At 42.8% G+C, this 19,751-nt stretch overlaps 1 protein-coding gene across 1 annotated transcript in view; it reads left to right on the top strand.

Moving 5' to 3' along the window:
* The window catches only part of LOC126195498 (uncharacterized), a 385,955-nt gene that overhangs the window by 93,856 nt on the left and 272,348 nt on the right, over positions 1-19,751 (top strand). Inside the window, exon 5 of the mRNA XM_049934125.1 lies at positions 6,589-6,671. Within this exon, the coding sequence (XP_049790082.1) occupies positions 6,589-6,671 (83 nt within the window). The remainder of the gene's footprint in view (positions 1-6,588; positions 6,672-19,751) is intronic.

The following is a 19,751-nucleotide window of genomic DNA, read 5'->3' on the forward strand; positions in this document are numbered from 1 at the left end:
TTTTCCTACTCTCGAGTTCCAGTCACCCATGACTATTAAATTTTCATCTCCCTTAACTATCTGAATAATTTCTTTTATCTCATCATACATTTCTTCAATTTCTTCGTCATCTGCAGAGCTAGTTGGCATATAAACTTGTACTACTGTTGTAGGCGTGGGCTTCGTGTCTATCTTGGCCACAATAATGCGTTCACTATGTTGTTTGTTGTAGCTTACCCGAACTCCTATTTTTTATTCATTATTAAACCTACTCCTGCATTACCCCTATTTTATTTTGTATTTATAACCCTGTATTCACCTGGCCAAAAGTCTTGTTCTTCCTGCCACCGAACTTCGTTAATTCCCACTATATCTAACTTTAACCTATCCATTTCCCTTTTCTAATCTACCTGCCCGATTAAGGGATCTGACATTCCACGCTCCGATCCGTAGAACGCCAGTTTTCTTTCTCCTGATAACGACGTCGTCCTGAGTAGTCCCCGCCCGGAGATCCGAATGGGGGACTATTTTACCTCCGGAATATTTTACCCAAGAGGACGCCATCATCATTTATCCATACAGTAAAGCTGAATGCCGTCGGAAATAATTACAACCGTAGTTTCCCCTTGCTTTCAGCCGTTCACAGTACCAGCACAGCAAGGCCGTTTTGGTTAGTGTTACAAGGCCAGATCAGTCAATCATCCAGACTGTTGCTCTGCAACTACTGAAAAGGCTGCTGCACCTCTTCAGGAACCACACGTTTGTCTGGCCTCTCAACAGATACCCCTCCGTTGTGGTTGCACCTACGGTACGGCTATCTGTATCGCTGAGGCACGCAAGCCTCCCCACCAACGGCAAGGTGTATGGTTCATGGGAGGGGCACATTATATACATCTCCCCAATCAACATTTCTTAAGCTTTCTCTGAAGTGCTGTATGGATACCGGGTTTAGCAACCCCACACTTTTACTTAATCGGTTTCCGAACTGTACACCCTGTTATGTTTTGTAAGTTAATTAGTTGTGCATCATGGTCTGACAATCCATTTACCACAGGGAAAGCATGTGTTTGTTTTACATCCTCATTCTGTACAAATACATTATCTATTAGCGTGCTACTGTCTTGAGCTATACATGTAGGGAAATAGATCACTGATTCTAAGTTATATGTTGTTAATAACACTTCTAGTTCACTTTTCCTATCAGAATTACTTAGTTTACATTGAAATCACCACAGATTAATAACTTCTTCCTTTTGTCTCACAGAGAGCATAATAGGGAGTCAAACTTTTTAATGAACAGCTCCCAGTCTCCTAATGGGGACCTGTACACTGTTGCTAATATCAGTATTACACTATCTAGCTGAAGTTCATATGGACAAACCTCAAAGTGCTGAGCAACACAAAATTTGCTTACTTCTACCGTTTTGCATTTATATCCTTGTTTTATGAAAATGGCAACTCCCTCTTTATCCATTCTAGATCTACAAGTGTAAGATACTAAATTATACCCACTTATACTGACACTATCCATGCCCACAGTTAAATTGTGTTCAGACAGACAGAGTATATCAATCTCATTCTTATTTTTGAGATCATCTAACACACTAATAGATCATCTACTTTATTTTTTATTCCCCTCGTATTTTGATGAAGTAAGTTGATACCGTTCTTAGCTTTATCCCTGTTTACTGTAGATGAAGTTTCTTTTATTCTATTTATCTTGATTGTCATCTGTCTGGACTTTGGCTTTGACCTGCTTCGTACAGTATTGAATGGTGTTTTTTCGAACTTAAATGCTGGACCACTTATCGGGAGACAATAATTTTTTGGAGTATTTTATTTATTGTTCCTTCTTTTGATTTACTTCTGCTGCATTTCATTATAATAAACATACAGCAACACATCTGTTTTATTTGTGTAAGAAGAGCGGCTGTCTCAGTATTCAACACTGTTAATCGCTAGCAGAAAGCATTGCTTCTGCTTTATCTGAGTGAGATGCAAGTTCTTTTATATGTAGGAAGACCAAGAGTGACCCAGATACCAGATCCTGTGAAACACCAGTTGTGATTTGTCCATTCTCAAGAGAAGATGCAAACTGTCTGAGCTTATAACACAAACTTTTGTTTCCTAGTGGGTGAGTACGAAGTGAACCATTTATACATTACACCTTTAATCTCACAAAATTTCAGTATCTTCAAAATAAAGTGATCTACACAGTCGAATATCTTAAACTGGTCACAAAAAACCCGATAGGTGTAATTTTGTCACCTGCAAACTGTTAGACACGATCGATGAATTCGTAGCTGGCATGTTCAGTGGGGAGACCTTTCTGGAGTCCAAATTGTTTCTCACTCAGAATTTCGTAATTTTTTATATAGTCCAACCCATTATTAAATACATTTCTTTTACCAAAATTTTTAAAAAGGAATTTAGTAGGCGAGTGATATCCATCCTAATACCTACATTGAAGAGTAGTCTAACATGGCACAGATTTAGAGAGTTAATGCTTTCGCTGCTTTCCTTAGCTGCTAATATCTGGAGTCAAAACGATTTTCATTCATAAATTTCTAAATAAGTAAGAGTAGCCGGAACAAAATGGCGCCGAATTTGGTGAATAGGGCATACGATCCAACAATAAATACCTCACATGCCTCAGATTTCCCGTGGCCGAAGTATGCATATAGACAGGAGATATTTTATTTTTCTTCTGCAATACAGGCCTCTTCTCACACGTTCCTTTTCTATTCAGTTGACCTAGAAGGGGATTGTAAGTTTTTGTCAGTTACTGCATACAATTATTTTCAAAACAATCCATAGAAATTCCAGAAATTCCATTCGTTTTTGTCACATGACATCTTGGAAACCATGGTTAAAGGCAGTACTTGTTTTATAAAAAGCATTTTACTCAGCGCCACATCAATGCTTATTAATCAAAACCAGATCAGACGGGATATTAAACGAAATAATGACTGGCTTGAGGATTGTTCGGCAGAGAAGACGCAGCATGTTATATTGGATGGAGGATAATCGACAAATATATAAGTAACTTGAGGAGTGTTTCATCAACATGTGTTGGAACTCTTGTTATTTACGTTATATATTGATACCCTGGCAGATAATATTAATACTTACCTCAGATTTTTTGCAGATGTTGTAGTTACCTAAACGATCTGAAAAAGTTGCCTAAATATCTGACCTGATCTTGGTGATTTCAATGTGTTGCATAGATAAAGAACTTATTTTAAATATTCACAAACATAAAATTATGCACTTCACAAAACTCAGAAACTTAATATCCTTTGACTACAATATTAATGACTCATAATTGGTAACAGTCGACGTATAGAAAATGACGTGGAAAGTTCGCGTAGGAACAACCTTCCGTGAAGCAAGAGTCAGTCTTCACTTTACTGGGAAGATTTATGAGACTAATTATATGACATCAATTCGACCCATCCTTGAAAACTATTCAAGTGTCTCGGGACCATACTAAATAGTACTAACATTGGTATTGACGGGCAACACGAATTTTTCTCCTTGGGAGAGCTTCATAGAGATGCCGAAAATCCTGAAATGGCAAACGCTAGAGGATGGACGCCACCTGCCCCTTAAAAGCCTACTTAAAAAGTTTCAAGAAGCCGCAATGAGTGAGGAATTAAGGAATACACCACAGCCTCTTACGCAACGATCCCGTAGTGGCTTACAGAGGCACAGAGCCATTTAAGGAGTCATCCGCCTTCCCAACACGTTTAGAAGCAGAATATGTAGTACTATGGAAAGTATTGTCTGCCATTTACTATACACTGGTTTGCACAGTATGGATGTAAATCAGTGTCTAACAAATACTGGTTCTTGTAATGTGCTGATCCAATTAGTTATTTGACACACCTGTAATTACCTGCCGTGCAGCACCGTATTTTGCATTTTTTACGCTTTGTCTTACAGTATTTCGACGTCAATCACGTGAATTATCTTCATGGCGAATACCAAGAATAGCCACCTTTTAATTCAGATACCCATTTCGTAATTGTTAAAAAGATGGAGCCGACTGCCTCTACACTTGACAATGTTAGATGAGTTTCAGATGGAGATAAACCGTCCAACACAAGAAGTATTATGCTTGCACGGTATTCCAGTTTGTCCACCTGACCTAAACACACACAAAATGGTTAACACAAACTATTCCGCATACCAGGTTGTCACTTCAGATCCGGTATTGCCCAGCATATATGACACATTAAAAACTAGAGCTATATTGACATCAGTGCCATCTTTGTGCCAGCCCGATAAACTCTCACCTTGCCCTCGTACAAAAAAGAAGAATTATTAGGGTTTACTGTACGTTCAACAATGAGGCCTTTGCATACAAAGCTGCCTCTGATTTGGGAAAAATACCAGTCGCGTCGTCCTCATTCGGACCATCCCGGCGGTTGCCCTGCTATATTTACGGAAATCACAAAAAATACCTAAATGTGGTTGGTCAAACGGGATTTGAACCGCTGTCCTCATATGTGTGAGCCCCATCGTCCTCATTGGCATCAGGGTCTACATATGATTAACACCCAAACACATCGCCCGTTCAAAAATATTGGAGACTGGTTTTATTCCTGGCGTATTAGCGACGTTAGCACAGTTACTACGGTTGCAACTTGAACTAACAACTGTGAACAACAGGAGTGCATTCGACCAATCAGCTGTGAGCAGGCAGTGTCAAGTAAAGGACATGCGTCCGTCAGCATAGTTGTGTCACAAATCGTAATGAAGCATCGTCTCAAACGGTTGTCTTGAAGATGTTCTCCAGAATGTTTTGAAGAAGAGAAATCTATGTGCAAAGTTCGTCCCGCAAACCTTGACTCACGAACGAAAACGACGACGCGTGGACCTCTGCCAAGACTTGACTGAAATGCAAAACACAGACAACTATTTTCTGGAAAAAATTATGACGGGTGATTGGACTTGGCGCTGCCAATAGGAACTTACCACAAAACGACGAATTGACGACATATCCGACATTCCAGTCCACGTGACGCGCGAGTTGAGCAACATCCCAAATGACTTTTTGACAGCTTTACACGGTTATATGAACGTTCTGCACGTTTTATTCAAACGGGGAGGACTATGTGGAACACCTGAAACGTTGGAACCACCATCTTAAGAGTTTCTCTGTTCTTTATTAATACAGTCTTGAAACGTTTTGGACTGACGGAATATACAGGGTGTTCCACCTAACTTTTCCACATCATATTTTTCCGAAATGAAACAAAATTTGAAAAATGCAGTGGGTCACGAATGTACCCATGTCAGGGGTTCACACAGTGTGGAGGAATACTCAATCCATAAATGTAAACAAACATCAAATGGTTCAAATGGTTCAAATGGCTCTGATCACTATGGGACTCAACTGCTGAGGTCATAAGTCCCCTAGAACTTAGAACTAATTAAACCTAACTAACCTAAGGACAACACACACATCCATGCCCGAGGCAGGATTCGAACCTGCGACCGTAGCGGTCGCGCGGTTCCAGACTGTAGCGCCAGAACCGCTCGGCCACCAGCGGCCGGCAAACATCAAATGGCTCAAATGGCTCTGAGGATTATGCGACATAACTTCTGAGGTCATCAGTCGCCTAGAACTTAGAACTAATTAAACCTAACTAACCTAAGGACATCACACACATCCATGCCCGAGGCAGGATTCGAACCTGCGACCGTAGCGGTCGCTCGGTTCCAGACTGCAGCGCCTTGAAGCGCACGGCCACTCCGGCCGGCTAAACAAACATCACTTTCAACACAAGGTCACGTTTCTTTGAATGGCAGAAGTAAGTTTGTTTGAATGAAATGAAAACAAGAGGTACAATTAGTAATGGTAGGCTTGGTTTCACTACTCTAAACCTTATATCTTCTGGAATATGTAGATTTTAAGTAATGGAAACGGTGCCATAGTTACTGCTGTAGTGCCGTAATGCGGGTTGCCTGCACTGTCCTCAAGCCTTTTGTAGGCAATCCTCGCTCTGTGCATTACGGCAGAAACTGTGACGCGCCATTGGCATCCTTCACAGTCTATGTGTTTCAGAACGTATAAGATTTAGAGCAGTGAAAACAAGTCTGCCGTCACCAATTGTACCACTAGTTTTCATTTCCGTAGAAGAAATGTACGTGTGCCATTTTAAAAAAAAAAGTAACTTTGTGTTGAAAGTGATGTTTGTTTACATTTCTGGATTGTGTATTCCTGGCCATTGTGTGAGCCCCTGGCATAGGCACATCTCTGGTCATTTTGCATTTTCCACATCTTCTGTCGTTTCGAGAACATATATGAGGTGGCAGAGTCAGGTGGACACCCCGTATATAAGATCTGTGTCCCTAGTATCTTCCCTATTCTGTTAATGGAAGAACTTGTAATTTGATGAGGATAGCCTGGAGGAGAACCAAGATACGGTTCTTTACTGAACGAAATCAGACAAATTAACTAAATCATTTTGTAGTGAGATCTTCTTGTAGGAAATTTCAGTTTTAATACGAAGAATGACACTGTTGCTGGTGAGCCGCAAGTTGAACATGAGATATTCGACAACCAGGTTCCCTTACAGATACGTATTCTGTGTGTTTCAGGAGCAAGCAGCGCTGTCCCGGCCCACGAGGAGGCGACACCGTTCTCCTGCCATCACGTCCGTTCCACCTGTTGTCAGCAAAGAGTGAGTATCGCCATGTGTTCCCAGATTATCACAAGGTATTATGTGCTAGGATGCCTTTTCTGCAGGTATTTGTAAGGTGTGTAGTCTTATACAAAAGTGAAAATTCACGATAAACCATTCAGACAATAAGGTAATAGAACATTAAATAATATCGATGGTCAGTGGTAGACGACATCATAGAGACTCTTTGAAATAATGCAAAGATACTATTTTCACATGTTGGCTATTTTCGCAAGAAATCAGTATGCTTACGTAGTGCATCCATGCACCATATGTCTTACCAGAATTAAAATACAATTGTTATATTTGACCAAGAACAGCGACATTTAGCCATAGAAAATTGTTTTAGAATGCCAGAATGTGGGATAGTTGTATATATCTTTGTTATTTTGGACAAACTTCTTTGTGTGTCGGAATGTGGCGGAAGTAGTGCAAGTGGTAAGGGCGTCCTTACCGTTGGGGTAGCGCTGGAGTGTGGATGTGACCACTTAACTGGAATAAAGTAATATGTTTTAAAAGAGTGATTTTTTATTTAGCTCAGCCAGCTGCATTAAGTGAATAAATATGACGTAACGCTAGTACTGGCAAGATGCTAAGCGAAAACGTCCCTAGAGAGAGCCAATAAGTTAACAGAAAACAACGACGAGATTTTTCGTAGTGAGCAGAGCCGATTAGCGTCACAGTAATAAAACTTTTAGAAATGTGATGCTGCAGAACAATGCTGAAGATTACGTGGGTAGATCGAACAGCTAATGAAGAGATACTGAATCGAAATGGCGAAAGAAAGATATTTATGGAGTAACTTCGCTGAAAGGAGAGATCGATTGATAGGACTCATCCTGATTCGTCAAGGAATCTATCCTGCAAGCAGGTTCAAATGGACGTAGGCTGCGGTAACTATGCAGAGATGGAGAGATTTTCACAGGACAGATTAGCGCGGGTAGCTGCATCAAACCAGTCTTCGGACTGAAGACCACAAGAACGATGTGTGTAAACCGCTATAAGTAAGGTGAAGTGAGCAAGTGGTAATTAGAGTAATCTGCACTGCACTACAACCTTGCTGGTATTACTGATGCTAAAAACCGCTCGTCCATAACGGAGGGTAGTCACTGTTCCGCGGCTCTCATTATTCCCTGTTGCTGCAGAACCAGCAGCGACGCGATAGCGCACTTCACCGATAAGCACCGCGCATATAGCTCTTAACACAGGAAGGGACTAACAGGTGATCACGCGAGGCGTTAACCGTAGCGCCAGCGCCAAGGTCACCGCGGGCAGCATCGATCTACCCCCCCCCCCCCCCCAGCAAGCACCCTTCACCTTTACCTGCAACGGCGACGGAATAATGAAACCTGTCCGCCGCGGCGGTCAGCAGCAGGCGGGAGAGCTGTTCACCGCAGCGCCGCTTTTCATCCGAAGCCGTCAGCCTCCGCTGACAGGCTAAAATTATCGCCTGCCGGAGTGCCGGCAATCGCCGCTGCCACAAAGACGTTGTCGCTCAGAACCTGTGTCATGTCACTGCGCTGTGGGAAGTCCTGCTCGTATTCGAAGACTGCAAAACTGGAATCTGACCTTCGATGTAGTATATTCTCCGCACAACATTTTCTGCAGCTGATTATACAGGTGCCTTTCCTTGGTAGCGAACAATTAGTGTATATTCTTTACTATCTGTACAACTGTTATTTATTAGAAACAAACTAATACTAGAAATAATCTAATATTTTATTAGAAATAGAGTCCATATAGCCACTCCGACTGTTTACTATCGTTATTAACACTTCTAAACATTACACACAGACACACACACACACACACACAAACACACACATAGGTGTTCACCTGTACATCACATCGCTGGCAGTTGTGGACGTGCGGTTCTAGGCGCTTCAGTCTGGGACCGCGCGACCGGTACGGTCGCAGGTTCGAATCCTGCCTCGGGCATGGACGTGTGTGATGTCCTTACGTTAGTTAGGTTTAAGTAGTTCTAAGTCTAGGCGACTGATGACCTTAGATGTTAAGTGCCATAGTGCTCAGAGCCATTTGAACCATTTTTGTACATGACATCAGGTATAAAGAGCATATTCCTACTAGAAGCGGCGACGGTACTAAGGGCTCTACTTACGCGGAACATCTTGTGCAAACGGCTCATGCGCCGAGCCCTCCAGTTAATATCGAGTTACTTCATGGCGAGGTTAAGGGCTTAAAACTGGATGTTTTGGAAGAAATGCAGATCTTTAAGCATCTGCAACATGAGAGAGACAATATCCTTAACGACCAACTCCTACTAAGAAATAGAAAATTTTTTGAAGGTTTCACACCTTTAATTTGTTCTTCATACTTGTAAATCTGATGATCTGGGGATTTTCACATGCGTGCGCTGATTGACGAGCGCGGTTGGTCAAGCTGTTCATCATTTTTCTTTTTTCCTCATTTCCTTTTACGATGAAGGTGATTTTACGCCGTTGAACACCTCACGTTTTATCCCTATATCTTTATTACCACGACGTCTTTAGATTACGTCCCCTCAGCCACCCCCTCCCCCCTCCCCCCCGCTCCCCCCTCCTCCCCCCATGCTAACTATTGGCTTTAGGAATAGTTTTTAAGAGTTCCTCCTGTTGTCATAGGTAGCTTCATATATGTTTCTTTCCTAGCATAAGCAACCGTGTGCGGTTATTTTTAGACTTAATCTCCTATTTAGCTCGTCACTTATTCTATCCATTCTATTTTTTGATATACGTTGATCCACGGTTGGGAATATAAGGGCTATTTAGCCACGACTCATGTATAAACTTTCACGTGTTCGTATGCGCATCCGCATTCAAGTAACTTCCCTTGTCTTGCGCATGTGCATAGGTAGCGGGTCGGGCGTGTAAGTGAGCGACCATTTGTAGCTACAGTTTATGGCGGGTCATGGCCCATCGAACATAGGCAGGTGTGAGGTGGAGGTTACACCATTAAATTAAGTAGTGGTTTAGACTTTGTACATATGTACTGTTTGTGTTTTCCTTTTTCTTTTTTTTTTTTGTTTATAAATGTATAGCTATGGTGTTCTTTTAATCATTGAAAAAGGTCTTCTTAGGCACTTGTGGGTTTTATTGTTCTGAAGAAGGTGTAGTTATCTACGCCGATACCTAGGTTAACACTAGGCGCTTTTTTCGCAATTGAGGCGGGTTCCTATTTTTTTAATACATCACACCAAAAATTATTTACGTGTTGGTTTCAGTCAACTTAAATAGCCTCATCTACATTACTAAACCGCTATCCCGGAACCCAGAACACCGAGCGAGGTGGCGCAGTTGTTAGGACACTGGAGTCGCATTCGGGAATACGACGGTTCAATCCCGCGTCCGGTCATCCTGATTTAGGTTTTCTGTGATTTCCCTAAATCGCTCCAGGCAAATTCCAGGATGGCTCCTTTGAAAGGACACGGTCAACTTCCTTCCCCGTCCTTCCATAATCCGATGAGACCCTTGACCTCGCTGTTTGGTCTCTTCCCCCCAAACAACCCCAACCCCCCCGGAACCCAGAACACTTCCAGTTTAGCTATCTATCGGCTCCCAAAGGCAACTAAAATTTTATTTCCAATATTTCGCGTAATTTTTGACCTAATTTAAAATGCTGTCATAATCTATTCATTAAGAGGTATAACACTATGTTAAGACAGTCAGAAACTGTGTCTCTTGGTGCAGCGTAACAGAAGCCGCGCGCGTAAATACCCAGACTTTATTCAACCAGTATTCGAGAACCAGAGCACGTAGCGACTTGCAAGAGACTGTACACACAATTTCAAACCTGCGCGAAACTTTTTCTACTTGAGACCCCCACAGAATAATGAGAGGGAAAAAGTCTTTCGCTTAACACGTTTTTTTCTGTTGATACAATGAAATTTCAGCACAGGACATGACGTTTTAATGTATTTCTTCTTTACTACTAACTCTATCCGCAACATATTTTGCAGACAGTATATACATATATCACCTGACGTACTTATTTGAGGACATATGACGTTATAACCATTTGGTGCGTGAAAAACTAGTTTTTGCTTAAAATGGAGCGCAAATTAAAGAGAATATATTTGTCCATTGCTTCATAATTAGAGTACTCAGCGCATTCGAACAAACTTTCAGCGTGATTTCGAACCTTTCCTAAACGTTTTCTATCTTGTTGCTTAAAGGTAAATATAAGGGGTGCTCGAAAAGAAAGGAGCCAGAGGCATAATTACAGTAACCAGTACCTGTATGTTAGAAGTATTGTCCCTGACTGTTGACTCGCTTATCCAACTGTAACACATGGCGGTGAATGGCTGTCTCATAAAATTCCCGGGGCTGCGATGTTAACCAGTTCCCCACATACCTCTAGACTTTGCGGTCCGCACGAGTGCAGGAAAGGTTATGCTGACATTCTTCTTTGACCGAGATGGCTGCCTTCTGATTCACTTCCTGCAGCACGGGACAACAGTGAATGCCCAGCGTTACTCGCAAACCTTGACCACCTTTCGCCAAGCGATCAAATCAAAACGACCAGGCAATCTCACCTGTGGGGTCATTCTGCTCCACGACAATGCAAAGCCTCATACGGCCAACACAGTCACGGCACTCCTGCAGAAATTCAAATGGGAGGTTCTCGGCCACCATCCATACAGTCCTGACCTCTCTCCCTTTGATTACGCCATTTTTGGTCCCCTTAATAAGGCTCTGAGGAGCAAACGATTCACCTCGGACCACGACGTCCAGCTGTACGTGCGGAACTGGTTAACATCGCAGCTCCGGGAATTGTATGAGACAGCAATTCATCGCCTTGTGTGGGACATGTGTCTCAACAGCCAGGGTCAGTACTTCTAACTTGCAGGTATATGGCTCCGGCTCGTTTCTTTTGAACGCCCCTTATATTTAACTCATTAACTGTTTTCGATTCTTTAGAGAATGGGGGCGAGAGGCAGAGGGGAGTGGCGCCGGGGGGGGGGGGGGGGGGGGGTTGCTGGTTGCATCTAAAATAAAATATTCTCCATCATGCGTGAATTCCATAATTACGTACATTATTTTATATTCATGAAAACTTGACTTCATGTAAACGGAAGATAAATCCACGATAACTGATTATCAGCCTAATGTTTTTATTGTAGTCCAGTGTGGTACCATTCATTACAATTATTACTGGTTTCGTTCCAACTCTGAACACCTTTAAATTTACAGTAATTGCGGAGGAACCAGTTGGTTTTATCTGTCGTGCTGTTTTCATAACTGATTAATACCACAATACATTTCAGTCAAAATATTAGATTTTATATTACTGTGTACGCCTTTACAGTTCTGGCTATCGACAGTTGAAACATCACAATTCAAACTAATAGGAGATTTTTAAAAATCTCTGGTTTCTTAAACCAAACAGAAATTTATTTGTTTCTCCTTCCCCTTCGCCACAGGAGCCACATAGTGTACCCACCATGCCTACTGGGAACAAATGTTCGTTGTAGCACCCTTGATTTTTTTTTTTTTAAAAAAAAATCTTTATTCAAACATTACATTACATTATACATATAACCCACTACCTAACTACATTAGTGGGTCTTATAATGATACAGTTAATGCAGCTGTTTTCTGCACTACAGGTACTTCTATTAGTTTTGCACTAGTCTCACCGCTATGGGATTCTAAGTTTCTTAATCTAAGAGCAGCGTTACAAGTGTGCCAGTGCTACTATAAACCTACTGGTGTTGGCCCAGCCCACTGAGCTAATCCCAGTGGGCGTGCCCCTGGCACTGGGCTGGCCTTTAACTTGATGTCGCTGCAGTCTACACTAGGTATTATCCTATCTCCTACATCTAATCTAATCTAACTACATGTCATAATTGGTGTGCGGTCAAATCCGGTGTTTTGTACTCCCCTCCCTCCTAGTCCAAGGTAAGGCGGATTCCAGCCGTGAGACGGCTGGCCAGGTCCTCACTTGGCGGTACAGGAAGGGTGCACGAGGTCTAAGTCGGTGAAAGTGTTTGTCTTCTACTGATGGTTGTCCCTTAAAAAGTTCCTAATTACTTTCTTGGATATTACGTCAGTGAGAGTGTTTAGGATGTTGAAGGTGTTTTCGTGCCTTAGTGTGTGGTACGTGTCATTATTCGGTAGTTGTTGTCGTAGATCATGGGCTACATCATCGAAAAGGTGGCACTCGTACACCACATGTTCTGGAGTACCCTGCACGGCACCACAGTCACACGCTGGTGTAGCCTGCTTCCCAAACCGACATAGATATGTTGGGTATGGTCCATGTCCAGTAAGAAAGTGCAGCATTCCTCTTGTAGGTGTGAAAAATGTAAATTTCAACCTTTCTTCTATATCTGGTAACAGTTCATAGGTTCTGCGTCCCGTGTCCTCACTACTCCATTGATTCTGCCAGAGTTCTGTTCCTCTCTTTTTAATGGCATGCTTGTCCCCCGCATAGACCCCAAGTATTTCCCTAATTTTTTCCCTATTTTCTTTCTTTGCCCAGTACCAGGCGGCTTGCTCTCGGATTTTTATGTCTAATGGACAAATCCCCATTAATACTAACAACGCTCCTCCTGGTGTAGTCCTGTAAGCCCCTGCTGAACGTAAAAGCATATTACGCTGCACTCTTCTTACGGCCATGGCAGGCATGACCCTCGTGAGTCTGTGTGCCCAGACTCCTGATCCGTATCCTACAATGGAGGTCAGAATGCTATTATGATATAGTTTTATCAGGTTGGGTGGAAGGTGAAATCGCCTATGTCCAATTCCAATGAGGTTATTTAATAAAACCAGTGATTTTTGGGATACGGTGTCAATATGTGATGCAAAGTTCCACCTCTCATCGATGATTACACCCAGGTATCGGGCCTCACGGCGCCGAAGAACTGGCATGCCATTGATTCTTACTGTGGGATTTCTGACCAATTGGCCTTTAAGAAGCAGGTACGTTGATTTGTTGGGCGCTATTGTCATTTTACTTCTGTGGCACCACGATGTAAGCACGTTCACGGCTCTTTCCACTTTCGGTTCTAAATCCTCACGGCTTCGGCCGCCGACCAGCAAGAGGAGGTCGTCTGCGTATGCTATGACCTCTAGCACATCGTCACAGTTCTTTAGATCTTCGAGTAGAGGCTCCATATTGATGTCCCAAAAGAGAGGTCCTAGGACAGAGCCCTGAGGACATCCTTTGGTTACACTCTTCCTGACCGTGCCGCTAGGGGCCGATAGCCAGACCTCCCTGTCTACACAATAGCTCCTCAGACAGCCGTATAGTAGCCCTGGACAGTTCTTTTCCCGCAGGCGGGAAAAGAGTGAGGGCCACCACAGGTTGTCAAAGGCGCCACTGATGTCTACCATGATGCCGACGACATACTTGTGCGGGGCAGAGCTACAGACCTCGGCAGCCAGGGCGATTGCGTCTGACGCAGAACACCCAGACCGAAACCCGAATTGTCTGTCGCTCATCCCACACAGCATGCGGTGTGCTGTCAGTCTGTGTGCTAGTAGCCTCTCAAAAAGTTTGCCCAGTACGTCCAGCAAGCAGATGGGTCCATAGGACTTGATTTCTGTAGGATCTTTGTCTGGACCCTTTTTGATTATGATTACATTCGCTTTCTTCCAAATAGCTGGGAATTTCCCGAGTTGTAGGCACTCGTTGTACAACTTAGTGAGAGGAGCTACGAGCTGGGGGGCAAGGAATTGTACCACTTCCGCAGTAATGCCGTCCGGGCCATAGCACCCTTGATTATTTTATGCCTCAAAATTGGAGCAAAAAGTTTTCTGTCACATTAAGGTTCGAATACTACTGTTATCGTCCGCAGCTCGTGGTCTCGCGGTAGCGTTCTCGCTTCCCGAGCACGGGGTCCCGGGTTCGATTCCCGGTGGGGTCAGGGATTTTCTCCGCCTCGTGATGACTGGGTGTTGTGTGTTGTCCTTAGGTTAGTTAGGTTTAAGTAGTTCTAAGTTCTAGGGGACTGATGACCATAGCTGTTAAGTCCCATAGTGCTCAGAGCCATTTGAACTACTGTTATCGTGCTATCGTTGCTTGTACATATCTACGTCGCTGTCCTGTACCTAGGCTGTTTGCCAGTCTTCTGAGCACTATTTTTGAGCTTTCGTTCTTTGTGCTACAGTCCAGTGTTGGAATTTGACTGCCATATTCTTGTCGTTCGCCTTGCATAGGCCTTCGTATTTTCTTGAATGTTGCTATGTGCCTTCAGTCATGTGAGTAACGTCACGTTTCCAGTAAATTCCACTCTCCTTGCACCTCGCAAAATTTGAGACAGCAGACAGGAATATTATAGTTACGCTTAACGTGGATTTTTAGCCGAAATAAGTCTGATTGACCTACATTATCACAACAATACCATTTGATGTTTTTTTTCATATCTGAGAGCCTCAAACATTGTTATCAGTTCCGTAAATGCCGGAACAAGTTTGAGCAATCGAAATTGCGTGGCCGGTACACCGATTCAGGCACTTACTGTCGATTCACCAAATTTTGTGCCTTGTGTGTATAAGTAGCTGACTGTTTTGTGCATGTTGACAAGTTCACATAGCACGTTTTTTATAGTCAGTGGAGAACGTCACCGTGAAGGGATCATTACTTATTTGAAGTTCAGTCATATTATCCGTAAATTCAACCTTATAGTAGTTCGGAATAAGAACTGTTATGAGCCATCGGTGAGATGTTTAATTTCATTATATCTATTTGTCTTCTGGGGGAAGTTTACTCAGATTACACAGCTAGGCATTGTGTACATAGATTGTGAATTGTAGATTGATGTGATACTCACTTGGACGTCACAAATTTACCTTATAGGTATTCGTGACGCAAAAATAGCAGCAGTTTCAATGCCTCAGTCTAGAACTGCATAAAATGTAAATGTCATGTGACTAGGGCCTCCCGTCGGGTAGCCCGTTCGCCGGGTGCATGTCTTTCGATGTGATGCCACTTCGGTGACTTGAGCGTCGATGGGGATGAAATGATAATGATTAGGACAACACAACACCCAGTCCCTGAGCGGAGAAAATCTCCGACGCAGTCAGGAATCGAACCCGGGCCCTTAGGATTAACATTCTGTCACGCTGACCACTTTTTTTTTATCTCATTTTGTTCACATTTGTTCGTTCATCTGCTTGGGGCGGACGTCGTAAGACATCCGTTTAAGTTCGTTGTTGATCGATTAACTCAATTTTTTTTTATTACAGAGGGCGGCTAACCCTCTGACCAAACACGCTGAGCTACCGTGCCGGCTTGACCACTCAGCTACAGGGGCCGAACAGGTGGACATTGTAGACTCTGTAGACGAGTGCACTAGGACAGGAAAACCCATCTCGCCAAACAGTCACTTCCAGGGCGCTCCTACTTGTCCAGTCAACGAAAGAAAATTAGAGGAAAGAATTCGTGTAGTCCTAAATTTTCCTACAATATTAGGCTGGTGTGCCATAAACAACATATTAAAAAGCCTGGTCGATAGGGAGTGGACATTGTGGGGGGGGGAGGGAAGTTAGGGGGAGGGGGGACATGAGAGGAGGAGGAGATTAGTGTTTAACGTCCCGTCGACAACGAGGTTATTAGAGACGGAGCACTAGCTCGGGTTAGGGAAGGATGGGGAAGGAAATCTGCCGCGCCCTTTCAAAGGAACCATCCCCGCATTTGCCTGAAGTGATCTAGGGAAATCACGGAAAACCTAAATCAGGATAGCCGGACGCGGGATTGAACCGTCGTCCTTCCGAATGGGGGACAGGAGAGGGAGGGGCTGCGTTTACAGGGTTTTTATGTTTTTCTTGAGTGCCTTAAAAAGCGCTGTAGTGACCAGGCGAAATTACTTTCGTCCAACCACAACTGTAGGTTCTTTGATTTCTATAGAAGAAGGGCCATGAAACTACAACACATGAAGCATTAGTTCACGTTGTTACATAAAGGAATAGAATATTTACTTAACTTTGACATACTTCTTTGCCACAGGACTACTGGATAATTTAAAACCTCGAATCACTGGCGAAGTATGGTAGTGTTAATTTTACAAAAATGTGTTAACACTAAACAGAAAGCAGGTATGAGGTTCTAATAACACCAATGCAATCTGTTCTGCACTGCAAGAAGGTAAATTGATCCTCAGTCATCCTCTGTAATTTTCTTCCGGAAAAGACAACTTATCCCACCACGAGCGCTGCTCGTTTTTGAGTTTTCAGTCAGTCTGTACCTCCCCAGAATTTCCTCTCCAGTTCTCTTACGTGAGCAGACGAAATAACTTCACTGAGCACGTGTTTATACAGTGGAGTGATTTTCAGTTTATTAAATGAGAACGTATGCATAGTTCATAATTTTCTATGTAAAATATGTATCTGTAAACGGTTGATTTCCGAAGTAGTCTCTATCGATCCCCAGGGGTCGACTCCACGTTGTTGCAAGGGGTCCACGTCAGCGAAAAAGCGATTGGGGTGCAGTCGATGTAAATGGGGATCCGCGAGAGTGTACCCCTTTTAGGTAGGTCGCAATCAAGTTTCCGTTCTCTTCTCACAGAGCTGAATCTTGCTGCTGTGTACGTCACTGTCCACTTCATCGGCTGAGAGGGAGAGGGTGGAGAAACTCTTTATCTTTGCTCAGCTGCTCACAACATTCTACGACGTTATGAATTATGCTTTTAGCTCCACTCAGTAAGGTACTATCGCTTACCCTTCTCCGAAGAGTGTGAACAGAATCTGGCACTGCCCGTGATGGGTCAGGAAACGCTTCGTTAGCCAAGAGGTGTATTAATTTCCGACTGAACACAACACGACACGACCATCACTTGTTACCGAGTATATAGGCAAGGTTCGATGTTATATCGCTGATGTTGGCAGCGGCTGGACATAAAACGCGGGCGGCCCGATGTCGACCGACTTTTATCGATTTCTGCCGGCCCAGCTAGGTATCATACAAGTTAATGTGAATCAATATCATGTTCCTTGTGAGTGCTGCAGAAGTGTACGTTCATTATTTTTTATCAGATTTTTTTTTTCAGTTCCTTCGATTGAGTTGAAACGAGCCAGTCATGAGGGTTGATTTTGATAATATCGGCTATTTACCTAAACAGCTTAATTTTTGTACACAGATAAATGATACGAAACATGGACGAATGTAAAAAGAAATGTAGACACTACTGTGTTGGTTACTAGAAGTTCGGCTTCATTCTATCATTGTTCGACAAACGATTACCTACGTCCCTTTTACGCAGAAAAGTGTTAAGAAACGACGCTATGAAACTGTTCAAGCTGGAAGATAATGTGAGAAGCGTCACCCTGATAAGACAGGTTCAGATGGGAAATACAGTATTTTCAAAAACTTAAAGAAAAACTGCAAAAGACACCCACGGTGGACAGTAAATCCGCTTAGACCTCACAAAGAGATGGTGATGGTTTGCTGGCGTCTTAACAATATCTCGCTGCTTATAGCAAAATCAGGAAAACCGCGTACTATTGGGGAACGATTTAATTTGGCAGCCATTGAAGAGGTTTTAAAAACCATTATGCAAAAAGCTGATTACGACGAACTCAAAAGAATTCCTTTGAGCAACAGCACAGTTCAAAGAGGTATTGGTTAAATAAGTCATGATTCTGAAAGCATCTTGTGTAATTATTTTCGAACCACCCATTCCTCCATACGAGTTGACTTCACCCGCTAATTGTCTTTCCCGGAAGAACTCTACCGTTGCTTTACAGGATGACTAAGATTCAATTTCTTCTCTCGCAGCGTAGAAGAGGGCGTAGAGGAGTACGTAGATTATGTCCATAAGCTTTACTTACGTTAGTGTTATTAGCAATTCATGACTGCTTTCCATGTAATATTTACGCTTTCTGTGCAAAGTAAACTCTGCTTCCGCCAGTGATTCATAAGGCGCTATTTGGACGGTGGGCATCACTTTGTGAAACAGCCTGTGGTTGCTCCTAGTGAGGTAGTGGGGTAGACAGAGTGGGAAATCACCTGTTTGATCTTCAGTTTGCAGTCCTGTGAAGGAGAGAAGTGCAAGAAAACACAATCCGACGACCTACCTCCCCTTCCACTACGACTCCACAGATTCCCCTCCTCTCCACCCCCTCCTCCCTCTCCACCCTGTTGCACCCTCAGAACACAATTTATCTCTCAGTACCGCTCTACTCCACTTAGACATAGCAGATACATTTAATATTTGATTTTAAACCACAACATGTAAAGATAAATATTTATTTTATACCGTCAAACCAATATTTTTAATAATCTGCGCGTTTTACATCCCCTGCAACGCTAGAACTCGTAGTTGTAAAGAAAGAAATTAATTAGATCTTTTTCGTAAGTAATTTAATGTAATTTAATTTTGTGCTGCGAAACACTTTCGCTAGATGCCGCAGTTTTTAAGTTATTCAAGAGAACATTTAAAAAACCTTTAAACGCCGACCATCCTCTCCAATGTCCACATCTCATCGGCCAGGATTTTTAATATGTTGTTGATGGTACTCCGTCCGACCACTGAACAAAAATTTGCAACTACACGAATTTTTCCCCCAAATCGACCTTTTTAGGTCTTTGTTGACTGGCCTGAAAAGCGCTATCGTAACTCTGGGTGGAACCTCGGATCCTCAGTCTTCTTTGTGGTCATCTGAGGAGCAAGAGTACACAACGGACAAGCCAAGGCCTTGTATAGGATTCCTGAAACTTAATCACTCTACGAAATATTGAGTACTGTGAGAGATCACCAAACTAAGCATTTCTCCGGACTGGTATTAGGAGCCTGTTGTTTTGGTAAGCGTGTGTTTTTAATGTGGGAAAGGCGGGTGAAACTCAAAATCGACAAAAGTTGCAAAAAGGTAATTAGATTGGTGGTTGTGGTAACTGGAGTTGACCAGTCAAAAGGACATGTCCAAACTGCTAACAAATAATTGGTACTACTCGAAACTCTAGTTGGCCAACCAAAGGGCACATGGCAGGTGAATGTTTGTAAAATGCTAAAGAAAAAAATAAACCCATAACTTTGGCCCTATAAGTGATGGTAGGATTGTTGAAGTCATCTAAATGGCCAGTAGAGATATTTGTCATGAGCGTAAGCGTATTGATCATAATGACCACTGAAAGATCCCAGGT

This window comes from Schistocerca nitens, chromosome 7, assembly GCF_023898315.1.
Source record: "Schistocerca nitens isolate TAMUIC-IGC-003100 chromosome 7, iqSchNite1.1, whole genome shotgun sequence".
In the NCBI taxonomy this organism is placed as follows: Eukaryota; Metazoa; Arthropoda; class Insecta; order Orthoptera; family Acrididae; genus Schistocerca; species Schistocerca nitens.